Source organism: Xyrauchen texanus, chromosome 48 (assembly GCF_025860055.1).
Source record: "Xyrauchen texanus isolate HMW12.3.18 chromosome 48, RBS_HiC_50CHRs, whole genome shotgun sequence".
Classification (NCBI taxonomy): domain Eukaryota; kingdom Metazoa; phylum Chordata; class Actinopteri; order Cypriniformes; family Catostomidae; genus Xyrauchen; species Xyrauchen texanus.
In genome coordinates this window covers 26,359,769-26,382,776 of record NC_068323.1, presented here as the reverse complement: position 1 = coordinate 26,382,776, position 23,008 = coordinate 26,359,769, and the positions used below count along the sequence as shown (strand labels likewise).

The 23,008-nt window shown below is 39.4% G+C and overlaps 1 protein-coding gene across 3 annotated transcripts in view; it reads right to left on the bottom strand.

Annotated features, from left to right (window-relative positions):
- LOC127639594 (arf-GAP with coiled-coil, ANK repeat and PH domain-containing protein 2-like) overlaps positions 1-23,008 on the bottom strand; it is a 139,330-nt gene that overhangs the window by 33,864 nt on the left and 82,458 nt on the right. For all 3 annotated transcript variants that reach the window (XR_007969983.1, XR_007969984.1, XM_052121700.1), the window contains one exon: positions 21,596-21,670. Coding sequence is in view for 1 of the 3 variants with exons in the window: in XM_052121700.1 (XP_051977660.1) it covers positions 21,596-21,670 (75 nt within the window). In the remaining 2 variants the exon portion in view is untranslated. The remainder of the gene's footprint in view (positions 1-21,595; positions 21,671-23,008) is intronic.

Here is a 23,008-nt window from a genome sequence, read left to right as displayed (position 1 = left end):
TGGCGACTGCAGTCTAATGTCAGCACATCGAAACCACAGCAGAAGTGGGCCGACAGAAAGAAGAAAGTCTACGGAAACCAGTGAAGATGGAGTTGCGGCTTGTGTAAGACTGACGACCATGTATTCAGAGAATGCAAGAGATGCAGGCTGTGTAAGCAGGAGGGACATTGGGCTACAGACTGTCCGGGGATGAAAAAAGCAGACTGAAGCAGAGCAGAGAGCGGAGAGTAGCGAAGGTGGGGGCCGGAAACAGGGTGATCAGCTGCTACAAGACAGGGAAGTGAACATTTCTTTACCCACACACACACACACACACTGATTTACATACTGCTCTCTGCAATGAAGACAATGCTTGCAAATCTTTCAGTGTGACTGATGAAGTTTTATGTGATAATGTTTCGGATGAATGTTTGAGAATGTGCAAAAGTTCAGGGTTTTTACAAATGCAGAGATATCAAATGTTAGATAATGGGGCATTAGTAAACTTTTTGGTAGATTCTGGGTCTGGCCATTCTATGATACGATCATGTGACTTGCCATGTGTCCCAAAATTGACAGGTTCAGTGCATAAAGAGCACTTTGGCCTAGGGCCATTTGATTTCTGAAAAATTCACAGTGCCCTTAGAGTATGAGTCAAAGGAGAAGGGGAGAACATTTAAACATGCGTTTTTGTGTTCACCAGCTTGTCCGGTCACCTCTAATGGCCAGAGATTTAATGTGTGAATTAAATTTGACCCTTACTTCCTTTGGAATTAGCATTGAAGAAGAACCACAAATATGTTGTTCTAAATTTGAACCGCAGTGGGCTTATGAATGGCGTGTGAAAAATGATGATTGTGCAAAAATGATCTTGAAATTGGCAAAAGATCGAACAATGTCATTTAACACAGAAAATATGACGCCTAACCAATTGCATTGCACGTCACATGTCGTAATTGAACGTGAACCATAATCTGAGGAGGGGTGGTTTAACTGAAAATGGTGGTTTAACTGGCAGAAAATGAGAGTGTGAAATTTGATAAGATTTACTGGGCAGAAAATGAGAGTGTGAAATTTTACAAGATTTTCTGGGCAGAAAATGTGTGTGTGTGCACTCAGCTTGCCTGACAGAAAAACAAATGCAGTTCTATTTTGATAGCAGGGAACACTGAGGCACCCTAATCAGTGATCAAGGCCAAAGAGCAGCTGTGAGCAGATTTGGGCCCCTTTGTGAGAGAATGCATAAAAGCAACAGATTAGTATAGGAGTGAAACACAGCAAAAGTGTAAGAGCATTTATATCAAAATGTGATTTTGAGATCGAGGTACAGAGAACTTTAACTGCTATTGTGGAGAGTGCGGTGGAGAAACATGGAAGGGGGGCTACTTTTGTCACAGACATTCACCCGGCTCTGACAGAAGTACCTCCTAGGTTATGGGTTAAACACAAATATGATGATCAAAGGATGTGAACCGGTTATAGTCAAACCAAAACCTGATTACAGACCGTGTCAAGCGCAATGCCCCCTAAAAGAGGAGGCATTGCAGGGTATTATGCCAGTTTTTGACTCCTTGTTGAAGGAGAGCATGATTATACCATGTCATGATTCTCCAGTTCGCACTCCAATCTTCCCAGTGAAGGAAATAAGAGATAAGAATTCACCAAGTGAGTGCCGATTTGTGCAAGATCTTCAGGCCGTAAATTCAGCTGTCATTGCTAGGGCGGCACGTGTATCAAACCCTTACACAATTTTGTCACAAATTCCGCAAAATGCAATGTATTTTACTGTGGTGGATTTGGCTAATGCTTTCTATAGCGTCCCAGTGGACCAAAAGAGTCAGTTTTGGTTTGCGTTTGATTTTGACAATAAGGGTTATACGTTCACACGGTTGTGCCAGGGGTACACTGAATCCCCAACGATCTATAATGAAGCGCTTCGAAGAAGCCTTGAACCCCTAACACTGACAGCTGGAACGGCTTTGTTGCAGTATGTGGATGATTTGTTGATCTGTGCATATGATGAAGCTACGTGTGTGACGGACTCTGTGTCTCTCTTGAAGCACTTAGAACAGGAGGGACACAAAGTCAGTCTTTCGAAATTGCAGTTTTACATTTACATTTACATTTATGCATTTGGCAGACGCTTTTATCCAAAGCGACTTACAGTGCAATTATTACAGGGACAATCCCCCTGGAGCAACCTGGAGTTAAGTGCCTTGCTCAAGGACACAATGGTGGTGGCCATGAGGTTAGAACCTGTGACCTTCTGATTAACAGCCCTGTGCTTTAGCCACTACGCCACCACCACTCCCGTTGTTTTTTCATAACAGGAAAGTTTGTGAAACAGGAAATAAAGTTTCTGGGACATGTCATCAGACCAAACAGTAAATCCATCTGTGACAAACGGGTACAGGCCATAAAAGATATGCCAAAACCAATTACGAAAAAACAATTACTGTCATTTTTAGGAATGTGTGCTTATTGTCGTACATTTATTCCTAATTATAACATTCTTGAACAGCCTTTGCGAGCCCTGATGACAGGGAAAGGGCTGAGGTCATGTGACAAGCTTGTTTGGACAAGCGAAGCCGAAGAGGCATTTGCAAACACGAAAGTGCAAATGGCTCTGGCTCCCACTTTGGGCCTGCCAGATGTAAACAAACCGTTTATTCAGATGACTGATGAGAAAAATGGGTTTATGACTTCTGTTCTTTTGCAGACTCATGGAGACAGACTGCGACCTGTGGCATATATTACAACCAAACTTTATGCAGTAGCAGCAGGGCTACCACACTATTTGAGGGCTGTGGCAGCTGCTGAACTGGCATCCAGGGAATTTGTGGGGTATTCTGATTTAACTTTGAGGGTTCCACACGCAGTTTCCACGATTTGCAAGAGCAGAGAACGTCACATTTATCTACAGCCAGATGGCTGAGGTACCACACAATTTTATTGGGCATGCCAAACATAACTGTTAAAAGATGCACAACTGTGAATCCCTGCCACACTTCTCCCCACAGAGGAGGATGGCGAGGGACCTCACTGTTGTCTGTCGGCGCTTAAACAGGTATGTACACCGCTTCCAGATCTATTAGACATGCCATTAGACAATTGTGACAATATCCTCTTTGTGGATGGGTCGGCTTCCAAAGATCCACAAACAGGAAAGAATAAGGTTGGTTACGCAATAACCACTGAATTTGAGGTTGTGACATCTGGCAAACTGCCATCAAATTATTCAGCTCAGGCAGCTGAACTGGTTGCTTTAACAGAAGCATGTAAACTTATGGCAGACAAATGTGTGACGATTTACACAGATTTAATTTATGCCTTTGGGGTAACACACGATTTTGGTGCTTTATGGAAGCACAGAAAATTTCTGAAGTCAGATGGTCAACCAATATTAAATGCGTCTCTTGTGTCTGAGCTTTTGGAGGCCATTCTTTTACCAGACAAGGTCGTGATTTGCAAATGCGCAGCGCACACTAATGATAACAGTTCAGTCTCAACAGGAAACGCACGAGCCGACGCGGCAGCGAAGGCCGCGGCAGCGATGGAGACAAAAGAGACTACGTGTGCTTTGATATCTGACAATAACCTCAACATTTGTTCTTGTTTACAGAGCATGCAAACTTTTTCCACAGGCAAGGAGAAAACCCGATGGAAGGCAGCTGGCTGTAGCTCTAAGGAGAATATGTGGATGAGCTGTGATGGCATGCTTTGTTTACCCAAACACTTCTTTCCTCATTATGGAAAGTTGATACATGGGTTAGACCATGTATCAAAAGCGGGGATGGTTGCGAAAATGAAAGAATTGTGGTTTGCTGAAAATTTTTGCAAAAGATGTGTCATTTGTAACACACATAACGTGGCAAGAGGAATAAAAACACCTATAGTATCTCAACCACCATCAGGGGGCCTTTTAAGTATCTGATGATGGATTTTATCGAGTTAACCCCTTGTGGGAAACAGAAATACTGCCTGGTGATGGTTGACATGTGGTCCAAATGGGTTGAGGCCTTCCCAACCTCGAAACAAGACTCGGCAGCAGTAGCGAAGGCTCTTTTAACTGAGATTGTTCCGAGATGGGGAATTCAAAGGAAAATCAGCTCGGACAATGGGACACACTTTGTCAATGAAGCAATAAAGCAGGTGGGTCAGTTTTTGGGAATTGACATGAGAACACACTGCAGTTACCACGCCAGAAGTGGAGGGAGAATCAAACAATCAAGAACAAATTGGCTAAGTGCTGTGAGGAGACTGGGCTCACATGGGTTAACGCACTCCCAATTGTGTTGATGTACACCAGAATGAGAAAAAGAGTCAAAACAAATTTAAGTCCATTTGAAATACTCTTTGGTAGACCACCATTCATGGGAATAGAAAGGGGTAGACAAAGGCTGCCATCAACAGATCTGTGTGAGAATGACATGTTGAATTATTGCAAAGAAATGTCTTCTTTGTTGTCCAAAGTTTGTGTTCAGGTGAAAAGCTGCATAAGATCAGGCCTGGCGATTTCGTTGTGATTCATGACCTGATGAGAAAGAGCTGGGAGGCGAAAGGGTGGCTGGCACCATTCCAAGTGCTACTAACGACTCACACGGCAGTAAAGGTCGCAGAGAGAGCTACGTGGGTTCATGCCAACCATTGCAGGAAAGTTCCGCGCACATCGCAGGATAATCAGCAACAGGAAGAGATTGTTCCGAGTGAATGTCAATAAACGCCGAGATCAAGTTTGAACACCAAGTACCACTATCAGTGGAAGAGCAAGGCCAACCACAGAGAATAACATGGCCTGTGTGCAGAGTGGACCCCATCGTGTGGTCACAAGCAGTAATCATTGTGAAGAGGTACGAACTGAAAATAATTCAAGAATATTAACAACAGACCCCTGCATTCTAGCTGTGTGTGTTTAAGAGGAGCCAGATACAAGAAGAAGAGGCAGGCAGCCCTAGTTGTGGAAACAGCATTTGGCTGGGCACCGTTAATCAGCAAAACAGATAAAACTCTGAGTGCGTCAAAGACTGAACTCCTCCACTTGCATTCTGGTCACACAGCTGCAGTACTGATCTAGCAAATGGAAGAAATGGGAGCGTCCGAGACCGTGGCACCCATTCAGAGTGCAGGTAATGTGTGGTCTGGGTAAGAGTATGGGCATAATGACTTTGCCGGCAGTGACAATTTGTATGATGATACTGCACCTTACCGAGGGCTTGAGAGTGTTATCAACAGGAAACCACACCAACTGGACTGAGACAACTGTGCCAAACGATACCATCCAATGGTTCAATAGAAGCGCATTTATGTTCGTATCACGATTCAGGAAGGAACGAATGTGACTTTCAACTGCAACCCGTTCCAAAAAAACTGTCCGAACTGTGAGGGACGCAGCGAAGAGTATGCACCTTTCTATGTCTGCAGAGAACCAGTGGGGTGACGTGAAAGCGTACTACTATGACTACAAGAAGGGGAACGACGAAAGATTCAGAGTGAAAACGAACCACAGACTCAGCAGCAACAGGGATGGAATGCGAGTAGAGCTGAGACAAGTAAGAAATTCTGATCAAGGCAGGTACTACTGCGGACTGGATAAAGAAGGAACCGACTGGTATGAGATGATTGACATAATTATAGTTGAAGCAGCTCCAGCAACGACGACAAGACATTTTAAGGCACCTGAGCTTGAATGAGAGACAGAGGAAGAGATGGCTTGGATGGGAAACGGAGACATAAGAAAAGGTCAAGCGAATCCTGAAGTGCAGAAGGCCATGATGAGTTGTCAAGGGAACAAGGCCTGGGCTCTGGCGATGTTGCAAAAGGAAGAACTGGAGATATCGACGAGCTGCTGGATTTGTCTGCAAATGTCTCATGATTGGAAAGCTGTCCCACTGACTGTAGCGACAGCAAAAGAAACAAAGTGTCTGATTCCACAGCAAATGACTGATGTGCTCAAAGCTGTGATTGATCTGGAGAAAGGAAAGACACCAACAAAGCGACCTGCGGACGACTGCGACCATGTACAGCAGTATAACTACACTGATATGGCGATTCCACCTCTGAGAGTGACGGCGGAACAGGGGGATGAATGCATTTGTCTGGACAATGCGAGACGGGTTAAAACAGGTTGGTCTGACTGCAGGGTCAGAATCAACGTGAAGGACAGAACAGCGGACAACTGTACAGCCGTCATCAACGACAAAGAAGTCAACTTCACATGCCCATTCAGCAAGCCACATGAAACTTCACCTGCAGCAGTGTGGGTGTGTGGCAACAGGGCATTTCATCGGATGCCAAAGAAATAGTCAGGGTGTTATTATCCAGCTTTGATGAATGTGGGTACATCTGTGTATTTGCCAAACAGGGCACCTGGGGTGGGAAGGGAAAAATTATTTTTTGAAATTTTACCTGGGGTTTTACCAAAGCACTATACAGCAATGTGGGGTGGTCATTGTTCTTTGGGGTGGGTACAACAGTAACAATTAATAAGATAAATGGGTTAGCATGGACAGTATTAGCAATAGCTAATAGCACAGAAAATCCTTTGACAATGATAAATGATGAAATGAAACAGTTAAGCGATGCGGTCATTCAAAACAGGTTGGTTCTTGATATGTTAACTGCAGAGAAAGGGGGAGTTTGCAAAATGCTGGGAATGTCTTGTTGTTTCAATATTCCAGATTACAGTGACAACATCACGAATGTAATTGAACACATGAGAAAAGCCGTACAGGAGCCAGAACATATTGAGAGTACATGGGTTACTTGGTTTATGAATCTCTGGGGAGGATGGGGGTATTGGCTGATTCAAACTGTGTTACCAATTACGGTGATAGGACTGTTAATATTGTTATGTTTACCATGCATCATAACGTGTGTTTCCAGCTCAGTACAGAGACTGGTTAAAGCAGGGGTGTCTGTTCAAATGGTAAAAATGACAGTATATCCAGAGGGTGACGAAAACAAATATGATGATACGAGTAGCGAGAGCTACTGTGAAATGTGTTAAAATGAGTCGCCTACAGCTTGCTCACTGGGGTTATTAATACAATTATCATTTAATTATTTTTAAACACTATTAAAAATCGTATTTTATCGAAATTACACAATGATGATTAATCAACTTTATAGACATTACAGTTTTATCGTCTGTTAATGCTGATATTCTGTAAAGCTGCTTTGAAACTATGTGTGTTGTGAAAGGCGCTATACAAAATAAAAAATTTGATTAATAAAGGTATGTGTTTTTTTCCCCTGAGAATGTTTTGATCGGTAAAGAGGGTTATAAGCAGTTGTCATCCGTGTTACAAGATGACGTACAATGAGAGGGTTTGAAATGAGGGATTTTATTATACTTTATTCTTTGTATTTTTATAGCCTGCTGACATAAGCAAAGTGTTAAATTGATGTGTTTTTCCTACTTAATCTGTACACTATTTCTTGTTTATACTGAAGTGACTGAGGGTCTGATTTTATGTCAGACGTGCAGTAACGGTGTTTACTCATTTAGCCCGGCTTCAGATAAAGTCTTTACTTGCTTGCTAATACTTAGGGGACTATCCCCACAAAAAACAGCCTAAGCTTTTTATTTTTCCAAATGTTATTTCACAAATGTTTAAGAGAGTGATCATTTATGCGAAAATCAGAGATGAAGAGTGTAAGTGTGATGATATGACTTAAAATTTGTCTTATTGTTTATTATTGTGATTGAGTAATCTGAATGATAAAAAGCGGGGAATTGTTGTAGAAATTCTGATACTCATTGATCAGTAATAGTCAATACAGGGGAATGCCTCTGTGTCTGAGGGATGCAGAGGGGGAGGATCTGCTTCTGTCAGAAAACCTTGGGATAAAAGTGTATAAAATACAAGTCAGCCCTCCCTTTCTGGGTCCCACTCACGACACAGATTAACTCCTGTGTAATGACCGGGTCCTTCTTGCAAGAATAAATAATTTTAAAAGACTGTTTGAGTCAGAGTGTCTCTTACGCAGTGATAATGGTTGGTTGATAATTTTTTGCCACAACACTACACCACATTCAATACTTAAAGAAAAGGAAAATGAATAACTAATACTCAATTGCAGGGCCTGACCCTCCGTGTGACCCTCTGCTTGTATGTTTACATCAGCACAAGTTGTGGAGTTGATGTGACTGCACCGAGTGTTACTAAAAAGCAGATTTGGTTTCCATCTCTTTGTAACCTGATCAAGCAGTGCTGATATATCAGCACACCTGCTCTCACTCGAGTCTTTTCCACTGTAACACAACTCAAAGCCTGGTGTATGTAGGAAACCAGAATGCAGATTGTGGGAAATGACAGACTTCCAAGAATTTTGTTCTCAAAACACCAGAGCAACCTACCTGCAGTTCATCTCTTGGATTATCTGTTCGACAACTGACAGAAGTAGAATACCCCTTAAAATGAAGGGGTAGAAATGCTCCTTTTAAACTGAGACCCATATAACAGCAGTACAAGCCACAAAAACCCAAGACTAGCACAGTTAACAGAGACATATCTGAATTAACCATGTGGCTTCAGTGTTCATACTCAAGATTAAAGTTCACATTATGTTTATATGTTTATATGACCAGCAGTTCCCAAACGTCACAAGTAAATATGCATATATAATGGAAGAAACATTCTCTCATTATAGATTCCCTTGATGACACACACTACCGATCAAAAATTTTGAAACACTTGACTGAAATGTTTCTCATGATTTAAAACATCTTTTGATCTGAAGGTGTATGCTTAAATGTTTGAAATTAGTTTTGTAGACAAAAATATAATTGTGCCACCATATTAATTCATTTCAATATAAAACAAAAATTAACAAAATAAAAGTTTTTGAAATGGATGACTTGGACCAAATAATAAAGAAAAGCAGCCAATAAGTGCCCAACATAGATGAGAAGAACTTCAATACTGTTTAAAAATCATCTCAGGGTGATTCCTCAAGAAGTTGCTTGAGAAAATGTCAAGAGTTCATTTCTGCAAAGTCTAGATAAAGATGCTAAAATATAACACAGTTTTGATTTATTTTGGATTTAATTTAGTCAGATCATTATTCCCTTAGTTCCTTTTATGTTATTCCATAATTTTGATAACTTTACTATTATTCTAAAATGTGAGGAAAAACAATTATAATAAAGAATGAGTAAGTGTTTCAAAACTTTTGACCAGTAGTGTAACATGTCTGTTTTATTGACAAATACATTTTATATTACAAACTATACTGATAACACTTTTGAGATTCATGTTACATTGAACCCTGTTGTACTCATTCTCATTTTCTTCTTTTTCTGCCCTACAAGTATCTGGGCAGCAAAAACAAAGTCCTACAGAAACCAGATTTGGAAACCAGACATGTTACAATATTTAATAAGAACCGCCGAAAAAAAAGTGTGACACAGCAAAGTTTTCAACCGCTGATTGTTGTAAATAGCTTCAAATGAGATTTTTGAATATGATAAATTTAAAGAGGTCTAGACCACAGTGACCTAATAAATAAATATAGTGCATTTATGGCTATAAAATATTTCTGCCATTTAGATTTTTCAGAACAACTCCTGAAGCATTGGTCCGATTTGTATTTGGCACTTATAGTCAAGAGACCCTCATGATAATTATTTTTTTTTTTACGAATTTTGAATTTTTCAATCATTCAGATGATATATAGTAGGTTGATAAATTATTTTAGCCACGGTCAAACAAATAATTGTCTTAAAACGATTCAATGACCAATGGTCTAGTTAAAAAAATATGTTTTTCAAAAAACAAAATGGACGGAAATTAAAACTGAGATAAATGTTTTGTTTCGCTAATCCTTGGAAATCGTCAAACATCATACCTAAAAAGTAACTAGAGTACTTAGTTATGAAATTACTTTGTAACTGACAGATCTGTTCTTTCAGATTTTTTTGATAATTTTCTTCACTTTTCCAAACTGCAATATTATGGCTATATTTGTCATTTACAATTGAACATTTTCTACATATTTTCTGGTACACAATATGAAAATCTTCAAGATAAATGTTTTTTTTTTGGATTATAGTTACTTATACATTACTATTAGAGGCCTTTTCTTTTTTTTTTGCAAGATAGGGTGATGGTTGAAAATTCCCAAATATAAGAAGGTGAAAAGTAAAAGTTTGGGAACAACTGACACACACAAACTAATGCTGTTTTACAGCAAATCTCACAAGAACCAGCAAGCCAAACGAACCACACAAACCAAACAAATGGAAACCAAGGACAAGTGACCCAATATTGAAGATGACCAGAGAGAATGATATAAAGAGCTGGACGTCTAAGTGCGAAAACAAAGATGTCAACACCATCCAACACCCAAGCCAACAGATGGCACAGACCAGCTAAAAATATTCCGATATCAACATGTTGTGATTAAACACTACACCACACATTATCATTGTTTTAACAGCAAAAGTAGAGAGAGAGATGTGTATATAAACTCACCAGATACCACACATAGTGGAAGCGACTGAAGATCTTCATGCCACAGAGATAAGAGTGTGTGTGTGTGCGTGTGTGTGTTTGTATGCTTGTTTATGTGATAGCAGTAACGGTGCATCTAACTTCCAAACATTACAGTGACAGTCCCGTCAGTGTTATCTGTGATCTCCCTCACTAAAATAAACCACCCTACACACTGCACATAGTGTACATGTGCATAAAGACCAAGACAGTAAGTCTTGGTAAGCATCACTGGCTTGTGCTGGTTCCTCCCATTCAGGAAAGATCTAGTGTGGTCGATGAATTAATTAATTAACTGTGGCTCATGGTTTGGATCCACCAATACCTGAAGAGCAGGTATCACATAAAACATTCACACAAAGTCGAGATGCACTTTGATAGAGTACCACCTAGAGTATTTTCCTCCAGAGTATAAGTACAAGAGTAAATTAAGAGTCCTGATATCCCTTTATTTTGCTAAATTGCCAAGGGCTGATTGCACATTGTACCTTACTTATGAGCTTTTGAGCTATAGACACAGTTTGATTAACATAGTAACTATTCTGTACTGTATAAAGTAACACGATTCATGCACTCAAAAAAAAAGGACCAGATTGAAAGACTCACCTGCAGTGCAGCCTCACGTGAAAGGACAGAAAAGAAGAGAGACCATGTTAACAACTGCCCATACAGCCAAAATATGAGAGAGAGAGAGAGAGAGAGAGAGAGAGAGAGAGAGAGAGAGGAAAACATAAATAGATCACTGCTGAAGGTGTGACAGAGTCATGATATAGATATCACGGGCAAGCAGGATATTAGAACAAACACATGAATTACTTTGTGCCCAATGTGGCATGATAATGTATATTTCCTCCTGGTATTAAGATGAATCTTGGGTGATCCGATCACATGTGGTCAGGCGAGACACATCGCTGTTTAAACCTGGCCGCTTAAATGACACTTGTGATTGGATTTGGAGCGGGGGGACTCTGTTTCATGACGACATACATCCATCACTGTGTTAGTGTGTTACTTCTGACATTAAAGCAAAACAAAGGCAGAAAAGACAAAAAAAGTGTGGGGAAAAAAACAGCACACTTATTTCTCCTAGATCCAGCTAAAATTAATCTAAGTAAAAATGCATTTCAATCAGAATTGTGCGTTATTTTAGTGGATTAGCTGTATTAACCTGAGCTGCAGATGTTTGTGCTTCTCATAAGTATCCGTGCATGTTGATATCAGACTCGGTGAAAAAGTTTTTTTTTCCTTTTAAACAGCTCGTAACCAGCATTTAATATGATATAATGATATAAAAATAATGTCTATACTGTTACATGTTTATTGTTTAAATGCATAATTTGTACTATATAGAAGTATTTGCATTAATATGTAGAACAAATGCTAAAATGATAGTGTTTCTTTAAGAATAGCGGCAGTTCAGCGAACATCTCACAGAAGTGTTTCTGTTGAGCACATATTGATAAGAATTAAGTTGTGCCTCTTCTATACCACATCCATGCTACCCAGATAGCAAAAAATGTCCACACGGCTTCTTTTTGCCGCCGACCATAAGCTGTCGGCTATAGGTGCGTGCCACTGGCGGGGATGAAACGTTTGCCGCCGAATTCGTCACTCCCATTTCTTGCGAGATGCCGCCCGCGAAAAGCTGGCGGGCCGCCTGCTTCATTTTCTCTGGCGGTTGCCTCATGCCAATCGACAGCGTCCGGCTGGCGGCAAGCCGCTTTGAAATACAAGGACAGCTTAGACTCTCAAAATCGACCAGCCATGTTGGCTATTATTATTTTTTGCTCCAAAGCCATTAGGGTTTATAACATAGTCTTGACTCTTGATTCCATGATAAGGTAAGGTTTAGGAAATTACATTTAAATTACTTTGAAACTCTGAAGTGATTATATACAGTAATATGTGTACAATATATTGAATTATTTTATGCACTTAGGTGAAAATTGTTTACATTTCTTTGATTGATGCACATTTGAGACATGCACCAATAAACCAAAAAGAATTCCTTTTGTAAAACTTACTTGGCAATAAATGTCTTTCTGATTCTGATAAGGTTTTAAAATAGATATTTAATTAATGGTATGAACAATTTAGTAGAATAAATTGATGAAGTTAGACTTTTCACCAATGTCTGACTATCAGTGAACAATGAAAGACATCTGCAACATGGCCAAAATCTTGGGTATACTTTATATTTTTTTTATTAATTTGCAACCATGGTGATATCTATCGTAAACAAGAAAATCCCCGTTTTGACGTGAAGGATAAACTCAATGAAAAAGCTAAATTATCCTCTGGTCTCACAGTTGCGCAGAAATTTCGTTTGTCTTTAAATTTTTTCCAACCTCGATTTTTTTTAGTTATTTTACCTTTTTCAGGTAAGGGATTCATTTGCAAATATGACCTGTACAAATGTTTAAGAAAGTCCCTGTAAAGGCAATAAAAAAAAAATCTAAACACATTATAAATGTTAAATGTATTGCTAAGACTGTGGGAGTACTAAACAGCCTACGTGCACAAGCGTAGTGACGAACTTCCGCTGTCGCCAGAAGTCGGCATATCTTTTTACGGTTTCCTTGCGCGTCGCACAAAATGTTTTCGATTTCTCCAAGATCTTCCGAAAATAAGCATCAGCGATGTTCATAACATTGTTGATTCCTGGTCCCCTGCTCCGACAAGCAAGAGGGACAAGGGCTTTAAACTCTACATATCGAGTTATCTGCACAACTACAAGGGTATTTTAATCTAATGTGGTGTGCCGGCTGATAGCGGCTAAGCTAGTTCGCCACGTGTTCATTTTTAATGTAACATTAGTATAGAAGCTTGTTTTTTCTTAGTTTTAAAGCAGACTGTTTGTTAATTTTTGTGATAATTGTAATATCAATTGTATTAACTTGCTCTCCTCTCAGTTTCTAATAAAGATCAGGGCACAGGTGAAGTCACTATCAGGGCATTGTGCTACAGGTCCACGAGGAAAGCAGATAAACCTCACAGTTTGAGTGTATGGTGAAGCTAGAATTGATAAGACTGCAGTTATAGGCTTATTACTTTAATAGCCCGATGTTCCTGGGGACTCGGCTAAGGTTATTCATGTTTAATGTAACTCAAATCAAATGAAAACAGTTATTGTAGGCAGGTAAGTTTCCCTAGCTGGTCCCCTCCGGGTAAAATGCGTTCTTATTCAAGTTTTCAACTCAGTCATTCGTTTAAGATGCAATCCTGTGTTATAAGTATTAGGCTATCATGATTATACAGTGAGCAAGCTATATAAATAAGCATTTAATATAATAAAAGTGTAGAGAAACAACCTAGGGTGTAAGGTAAAGGCTGAATATTATAGATTTATTACAATATGTTACATGTTTAAATTAAAATACCTGTGGATATGCAACTTCCCACTCATGAAAGTTTTATGTTATTCAAAAGAGCACACTGTCTACAAAGGCCTGACTGGAGATTTGCCTGATCTATCTGTCCTTCAGGTGAGTAGGGATATAACAATAGCAAATTTCACTGTACAGTATGATATATCAACCAAAATCTGTATACCAATATTTCATTATTTTCTTTTTCCTCCCCTTTTACAAACAAATATTCTGCTTCAAAGAAAAAAAATGAAATTGATGTTATCATAAGGGTTCTTCATTATGAACTTGTATGCCATGCATAACATACTGTGGATAGAAATTACAGGGAAAGTTACTGGTATGATAATTGTGGTTGTATTATATTGCTGTTACATTTAGTGTATTGCTAATCAATATATTGTAACTTCCCAGGTGACAGCGGCTCACTTATAGAGCAGGTGAAGCAAGATGGGACAATGTTGAAGGCGTTTGCTCTGGGCAATCAGGTACAACTTGCAAACAACACCTGTGGTTGTTGGTTTAATTCCCACTGGGGCCACCTGTACATGTAGTAGACCTAGATATAAATGTCATAGTTTAGTAGTTGAAGGACCAGGACTGACTACTTTATTCTTTTATTCTGGGAACCCCTGTAGGTGCAGATCAGACCCTAATGCTGCGACGTCTTGGAGAGTTTGGTGATGTTGTGCGTAGCATGGACAACAAAATGGACGCTATGCCGCAACATTTCAGTGCCAATGTGTCTGTTGGAGAGTTATCTCTAGGGGATCTGTTACTCCCCCCTAGACACCCAGGAAGATTTGGCGTTGCTTGACAACAGTTTGAGGCAGGATAAAGAGCTCCAGCAACGATTTGTAAGTGTGCTGATTTCGTTTATAACGCCATAGGGTAATCTAAAAAGTACAATTAAGATTGTACACTGCATATTCTACAGTTTGAATCCACATCCTGTAACATTTTAAATTTATGAGAAGCTTCAGAGAAATGTAATTTGTAACACTTTTTTTTTGTATTTTCAGCTTCGGTTTTTGGCAATCAAATGTGGGAGGGACCTAAAGGCAACCGTGTGGCGAATGCTTCAGAGTATCTTCTCTAATCACCTTTCCATCAATACAACCTGGACTGGTGTAGGGGATAAAGCATGTTTTAGAGACATGTTCCTGAAGACCATTTTTCAAAGTAAGTTGGATATTTTTTTTATATTTAAGTAGATGTGTATGACCTTATGCCATTCAAATGGAATGACAGATCTTTATTTTCTACAGGAGCCATCTGGAAGAACCCGGCAACCCAGGATGCCACTGATGAGGCGATCCAGGTCAACGTTACGCGTTACCTGAAAGGAGCATCTGAACGTGAAGGTGGAAAAAGGGACCCACAGCCGACCCCGTAAACCTAGGCTGACTACTGACACTCCAGCATCACTGACAACTGGAACCCTTTCTTTATCCTGCAGTCAGTAACATCAAGACCCCTAAAAAAGCCTGCTAAAAGTGTCAGACTACACTCACCCAATCCACACTGTTCACTGTGGAAATTGCTCTATTTTTTTTTTTATATATATATATATATATACACAGGTGCACAAGGAATCACTGAAGATATGCCAATTTGCACTGCCTCATTCTGGAGGTCGGGGAAAACCGGTGATTCTTAGCCCACTACGCCACGCAGACCCCAACCACTCCAGACATTCTGATTGGCTGTGTTCTCTACAGCCAGATTTTCTGCTGTTAATTGTATTTGTTCCCACTTGTTGTCATGTGTAAGTTGAATGTCAAAATGTATATTATACCTGTTAATGTTATCCTGCACATTCTTTGATACCAAAGATCTCAATTATTGAATATACAATTTGCTGCTTATTTCATTGTTACAGTGCTTAACTATTCTATTTTTAAATATAGCTTGTAAATCCTAGATTATACATCTAATACTTGATATCTGCACATTATCTGGTATCACATATTCTACTTACCATGACTTTAGTATTGGCTTATTTCATTCCGTCAATGCTTAACGATTCTATTATAGTTTGTAAATTCTATTTCATACCTCTGATACTTGATATTGCACATTAACTAGTACCAAAAATTCTACTTTCATTCCATCACAATGCTTAACTGTTATTCTATTGTTAATTAAAGCTTGTAAAGCCTTGTGCCACAGGTCAGCATTGCAGTTATAATGGTATATTCTACTCCAGAGCTTTACTCTAAATTATTACCACTTATCCTATTCTTAGAAATGACTTGTAATTATGATGTTATACCTCAATTTATTTGGTATCCTGCGCTTTATTTGGTACCAAATATCCTCATTGCTTATGTTTACTGGTAATTCTTTTCATCCCAGAGCTGACCTCTTTATATTATAAACAATTATTGTAAGTGTTACAATAGTGTTTTTTAAAAAAGAAAAATTATTTACCAAAATTGAATTGGAAACCTGCAGGTTCTTTAGTGTGTGTTTGTGTATATATATAATGTTTGTATTTTTCTGTTATTTATCTGTTATTTATATTTCAGTGATCTGACATCTTGTTTCAATGACAGTTACTGTACTTTGAAATGTGGAATTAAAACGCCAAATGGAAATTTGTCTGGCTTGATCAATCATTATTTTTGATAAACTGCATGCTATAAATATTAAAATATATATATATGCAGCGGCAGATCGCTCGAAAATAGCGTTTGCCTCCGACGCCCCGCGGAAGGTCCGCCTTCGATATAACGGCGGCGGAACGGCGGATGGCCATCGGGCCGGCCGCAGAACGAAGGCGGTAGGAAGGCGGCTGCCGCTTTTAAAAAGCGCTTGCCACCGGCGGTGCGCCGTCAAACGTGTTTGCGATATCGCCATTCTGCCGCTTCTACTGCCTCCGGAGCACCGCCAGCGGCCCGCCGACTCATTGCTATCTGGGTGTGTGTGATCAGAATTTTCAAAGCAAATATTTCTTTTTTTCATTGTTTTTGTTCAACAGCTGACTATAAAGGATATTAAAAGAGACATTATTAAATAAAAATAAATTGCATGGATCTTGTCTTTGGACACACATAAACCAAACTTTAAATGTCAACACACAGTGAAAGGATCTCGCTGCTAAACTGCTTCACCACGATACTACACAATTATGGTGAGTGAAATCTGAACATTTACCAGCCAGTGGCTAATCAGACATCTTTTGTTGCATAGTGTGACATTTGGTTGCATATGGCAGTGAGTTACTCACATTGCCAGGGTTGTTGCTAGAGCTGGGCGATATGGCTACAATAATGATATAATATATCTTGATATTATTTTAGCCAATTGACGATAATCTATATTTATCTTGATAATTATGTATTTGCTCTGAAATGGCTTAAACATTCGTTTATGTTTTTCAGATGATCCGTCATTTTCAACTAAAGCCATTGTAGTCAGGTAGATACACATTTTTAAATTACAGTAAGTAAACACAAGGAAGATTTTCATTTATATGCACCCATGTACAATGATAGAGTAGCCTAATAAAAAATATATATACACAGTATATATTTGCCTAAATACATTAAAAAATGTGTTGTAAATGTAAGATTTTTGTTCATTAAATGTTAAGTTTTTGTTAATAAACCTTACTTATTTTTTGGAACCCAGTTGAATATAATTTAATTCTGAACAAAAATTGTGGTATAACTTCATTTTTATAATATAATACACAATTATTAAGATTATTATTTTAAAAAATTAGACTTGATGTGTACAATAGTAATGTGTTCCTGTCATATCACTTGGCACTTTTATTTTGGCAGAAAGCTAAAAGTACGCTACAATGTCAATATGTGTATTTGACAGTATACAGTATACATTACAAATCTGGTCAGATGCTGTGATATCCTTCTTTTCTGTGATACTGTGCTGTGTACAAATGTTTGGAATTGCTTGATTGTGCGAATCTGCAGCACTTCACTTTCACAATGCATGCATAACAACTGAGCTCCTTGGTATCGCTAAATCAGCATGTGCAGTTAAAGCAGCATGTCAACCATTCCCTCTAAAGTGTGCACAGATCAAGTATTCATGTCTTAAAATCACAGTGTTTTGCAGTTTACTATTGAGACATACTGTATATATCACGATTCTGATGTCATTTTTGAATTAATTGGATTGTGAAAATGAGTATAATGACTCTCTTTAAGAAATGCAATAGCCAAATAAAAGGTGCCTTGTAGTTTTCGCGATATTCATGATATTGCTTAATTTTAGTGTGAGCAAAATCATTGCGATTTTTTCATGAATATTCAGTATTTTATTCAGCACTAGAAGTCGCATAGATGTTGGAATTTAAGAATTGATTGCTATACAAAGGAAAAGTGATGTTTTTATCCAGTCCTAATAACTTGTATACAATGCTTTAAATATTTTTTTTTTAAGCTGTAGGTATGGATATAACCAAACTTGAAGGGTATTTCAGGGGACTTAATTAAATAAATTAAGAATCAACCACTGAAAAACCAACCCGGTCTAATGACAAGTTGTAATAATAGTTAGAGATGGCGAAATGGAACGAAATCATTCAAGTTGGCTCATACAGAAATGAATGACTTTTACTCCCAAAGAGAAATAAGAAAAGAACCAGTAAATAATGTTATTATGATCTTGCCTAAGTTAAACCCTATCCCAAACCTAAACCTAACCATAAAGTCTAAAGCCTTACCCAAACCTAAACCTAACCTTGATTTTAATGGGAAAACATTTTTTGCATTCCACAAAAGAAAGAAAACATTGGGGTTTGGAGTGAACGGTCTTGCAATTTCTTCACATACATCAGTCATTTGAATTGCACAAATACATGTATGGAATGAGCTGCAGCACGGTGGCCAAGACCATACAGCGGTTTTAGGTTCCACTCAGAACAGGCCTCGCCATGGTCGAACAAAGAACTTGAGTGCACGTGCTCAGCGTCATATCCAGAGATTGTCTTTGGGAAATAGACGTATGAGTGCTGCCAGCATTGCTGCAGAGGTTGAAGGGGTGGGGTGTCAACCTGTCAGTGCTCAGACCATACGCCGCACACTGCATCAAATTGGTCTGCATGGCTGTCGTCCCAGAAGGAAGCCTCTTCTAAAGATGATGCACAAGAAAGCCCACAAACAGTTTGCTGAAGACAAGCAGACTAAGGACATGGATTACTGGAACCATGTCCTGTGGTCTGATGAGACCAAGATAAACTTATTTGGTTTAGATGGTTTCAAGCTTGTGTGGCGGAAACCTGGTGAGGAGTACAAAGACAAGTGTGTCTTGCCTACAGTCAAGCATGGTGGTGGGAGTGTCATGGTCTGGGGCTGCATGAGTGCTGCCGGTACTGGGGAGCTACAGTTCATTGAGGGAAGCATGAATGCCAACATGTACTGTGACATACTGAAGCAGAGCATGATCCCCTCCCTTCGGAGACTGGGCCACAGGGCAGTATTCCAGCATGATAACGACCCCAAACATACCTCCAAGACGACCACTGCCTTACTAAAGAAGCTGAGGGTGTAGGTGATGGACTGGCCAAGCATGTCTCCAGACCTAAACCCTATTGAGCCTCTGTGGGGCTTCCTCAAACGGAAGGTGGAGGAGCATAAGGTCTCTAACATCCACCAGCTCTGTGATGTCGTCATGGAGGAGTGGAAGAGGACTCCAGTGGCAACCTGTGAAGCTCTGGTGAACTCCATGCCCAAGAGGGTTAAAGCAGTGCTGGAAAATAATGGTGGCCACACAAAATATTGACAATTTGGGCCCAATTTGGACATTTTCACTTAGGGGTGTACTCACTTTTGTTGTCAGCGGTTTAGACATTAATGGCTGTGTGTGGAGTTATTTTGAGGGGACAGCAAATTTACACTGTTATACAAGCTGTACACTCACTACTTTACATTGTAGCAAAGTGTCATTTCTTCAGTGTTGTCACATGAAAAGATATAATCAAATATTTACAAAAATGTGAGGGGTGTATTCACTTTTGTGAGATACTGTACGTTTGACCTTAATAGACTCTATCCAGTCCTAGTAGGTTATCTGAATACCTAAATCCTTTTCCCAGTAATATTTAGATATGTCGAGCTGACTGGTAAAGTGTCTCATATAAACAGTGGAGCTGCAAGACTGCCTAAGGAGCAGTAAGTAACGACACTTATAAACTAACTTAACTGTCTGGTAAAAACGGCTCGCCCTCTACCCTTGGCACTTAAGATGAACAAAACATTTTTGTTTTATACATTGGCACGGAGTCAGCACTAGCTTATGAACAATGTGTGCAGAAAAATATCAGAGCCATGATCCCGCAAAAGAATAATTTCAATATAATATCAATAGTCATGGTCTTAGTGAGTGCGCCCGCTTACAGGCATCATCGGTTTTCCAATTAAGAAAGCCCGGGGCACCAGTGATAATCTGTATGATAACGCATGAATAGAGGAGCACTCACTTAATTTCATCTGTTTAGAGCAACTGTGAATATCGTCCAGATCAAGTGTGTGTGCGCAAGATGCGGCGTTGATTGTATTGGCAAATGCTTTGGCATCCGTGACTGATTCGCTTTTCCGATCCGTGAGTGACAATAAGATGCATGGGGAACAGCAGACCATATTGGACACCAGCCTCCTTTAATTTCATTATTACTCCATAAAAATTTTGGTGCAGCAATAACACCGTTTTCAACTTTCTCTTGTAGCACAGTAATTTTTATATTTTGCAGATGGGAGCGGCCCTCCAGGTCATCAAGCTTGGTGTGTAGGGCCTTATTGGCTTCTAGCTCGGAGATGTGGCTCTCCTGTTTGGCTCTAGCGCCCTCCAGTTTGGAGATACAGGAATTAGTTTCGAACTTCCGAAACAAACTAAAAACCACCTTTGTTGTAGCCTAATTTAGTCAGCAATGCCATCACACCTATTCATTCTTTGATTTTGTATAAAGTATACCTGGGCTTTAATGGACTTGTTACAAGTTATTAACAATAAAATTGTGGAAGTCTCCCAAACTCTCAATACCTTTCAATGATTTGATGTCATGAACCTCACAAATGTTGGTAAATCCAGTGACTAGGTTTTTCTCGGAAGTGCTCATTGTAGCAGTACCTTTGTTTCCAGGTCGACTTACGTAAACCTGTGCACTCTGACTACTGGAATCCCAACTAATTCCTCTTGATGTTCATCACTTCTGAGATACTTTTTAAAAGAGGTCATGATGGGGTTTACTTTTACTACAGAAATCACACTACTGCACCTGCTATGTGCCAGGATTCAGCTCAAATCTCCCAACATGTTCAGCAGTGATCCAGAAAGATGAACAGCTCTACTGAAATAACAGTGACTTTATACCCACAAACCTGTGGGCAGGAGAACAGGCAAAAGCTTTCATGACTCTATGTGTGCTTTAGAAGTTTAAAAAAAAAAAAACATTTGGTCACAACATACTGTAATTCCCATACTTCCATTTGTGCTATTCCATAGTAGCAATACATGAGTAAATGAGTGTCCAAACTTTTGACTGGTAGTGTAAATTGTAAGTTTTTTGACTGACTGTGATTTTGTCTCTTTTCTAAGTAGAAAAGAATTACTTAATGCCAAAATGTTGTTGCATTGCATCTCTTTAGAACAAGGTGTAATGAAGAAACATTCAGAAATCCCCTGAATAAGGAGAGCTGGTTGGGGATTAGTGGGTCATTCATGTTCTACCTACAGCAGACACAAGCTGTGTGATCATGCATGTGGTGTATGGAGGATGCCTCTTACCTTCTGTTGAATAGTGGAGTGCTTGGTCTCCATATCCTTCCTCTCATTCGCTGAGACCATCACCAGCTGATCCAGCTGAAAGAGATTCAACACAGATGTGAATTATAAAAGCATGTGTGTATGAAGAGTGCAGAACGAGTCGTTCTATGAAACATGTCCATTTGCCATTTTGAAATGGTGATTTTAAAGGGGATTTAAGTAAGATTTTGAATAAAATGTCTTCAGGTGTTACACTGCCTCTCAAGCTGCATTAGTATAAATGTGTATATAGGCACATATGCCTTCAGAAAGGTCACAGGGTTTGCAGCAACAGGGTTGACCAACACTAACACACTATTAGTGATAAGAGGACTGTCTCAAAGTGGTATCTCAATGCTGAAACCTTTCATTGACCTCATATCATCTCTTTCTTCTCTAGAATCCTCCCCCTTAGACACTAGTGGACAGCTTTACTCTCAGGCTGTGTGAATGTATGAATTCCGTTTCCCCCTAAAGGCTGATTTATACTTCTGCAACATACATACGTTGTAGCCTGACGTGCGCCTCTTAACATTTTTACTGCACATCGCAACAACGCAGACCACAACAGCTGTGATTGGTCCCACTTTAACCAAAGACAGTCCCCCAGAATTATAACAATGATGTCTGAGGTACTTTCCGATCAGCACAAAATTAAATTGCTTGCATTGCTTTTGTTTATTTAGGAAACATATTTTTTGCTTTTTGGCTCTACACTCACAGAACAAAGTAGACACACCAATGCAGAACTATAAATGCAAACCAACGCGTTAGCCTACACCTTAGGTTCAACACAGAAGCATAAATCAGTCTTTAAAAAACAAAGACTCTGGGACCACTAAAGCCCTCTGGAGAAATAATACAGTACCTCCATTCTAAAATTTAGAACAGCATGTAGAAAAGCAGAGTGGCAGTGGAAGCATCAAAAGCTAACCGTTCACCATGCCATCTATAAAAATAAAGCTGCACTATGAATTTTTGGGGATAAAATTAACAACATTGAGTACATAAAAATGTGTCTACAAAACCCTGTCCTTGTCTTACCCCCATTCATTACAGTAAGCCTACAATGATGATTTATATTTTGAGCTGTCAGTTCGGATTTGGAACCAAACTGCTTGCTTACATCATTCATCCTTGCATGTGTAAGAACAGAATAGAAGGACCGGCTATTGTGTCGTGTGTGTTGGCTGGAGAAGCTGTGGCATTTTCAGGACAGCAGTGGCAGGTCAGCAATCTCTAGATTTATGATTAATTGTTGACTATTTGGCAAAGTTTGTTATAATGCTTGAATATCATTTCTGGTAGAGGTGTTGAAGTTCGTTCCATATGGGGGTTGGTCTCCACCAAGGCTGCGCTTTGTCACCAATCCTGTTTGTGATATTCATGGACAGG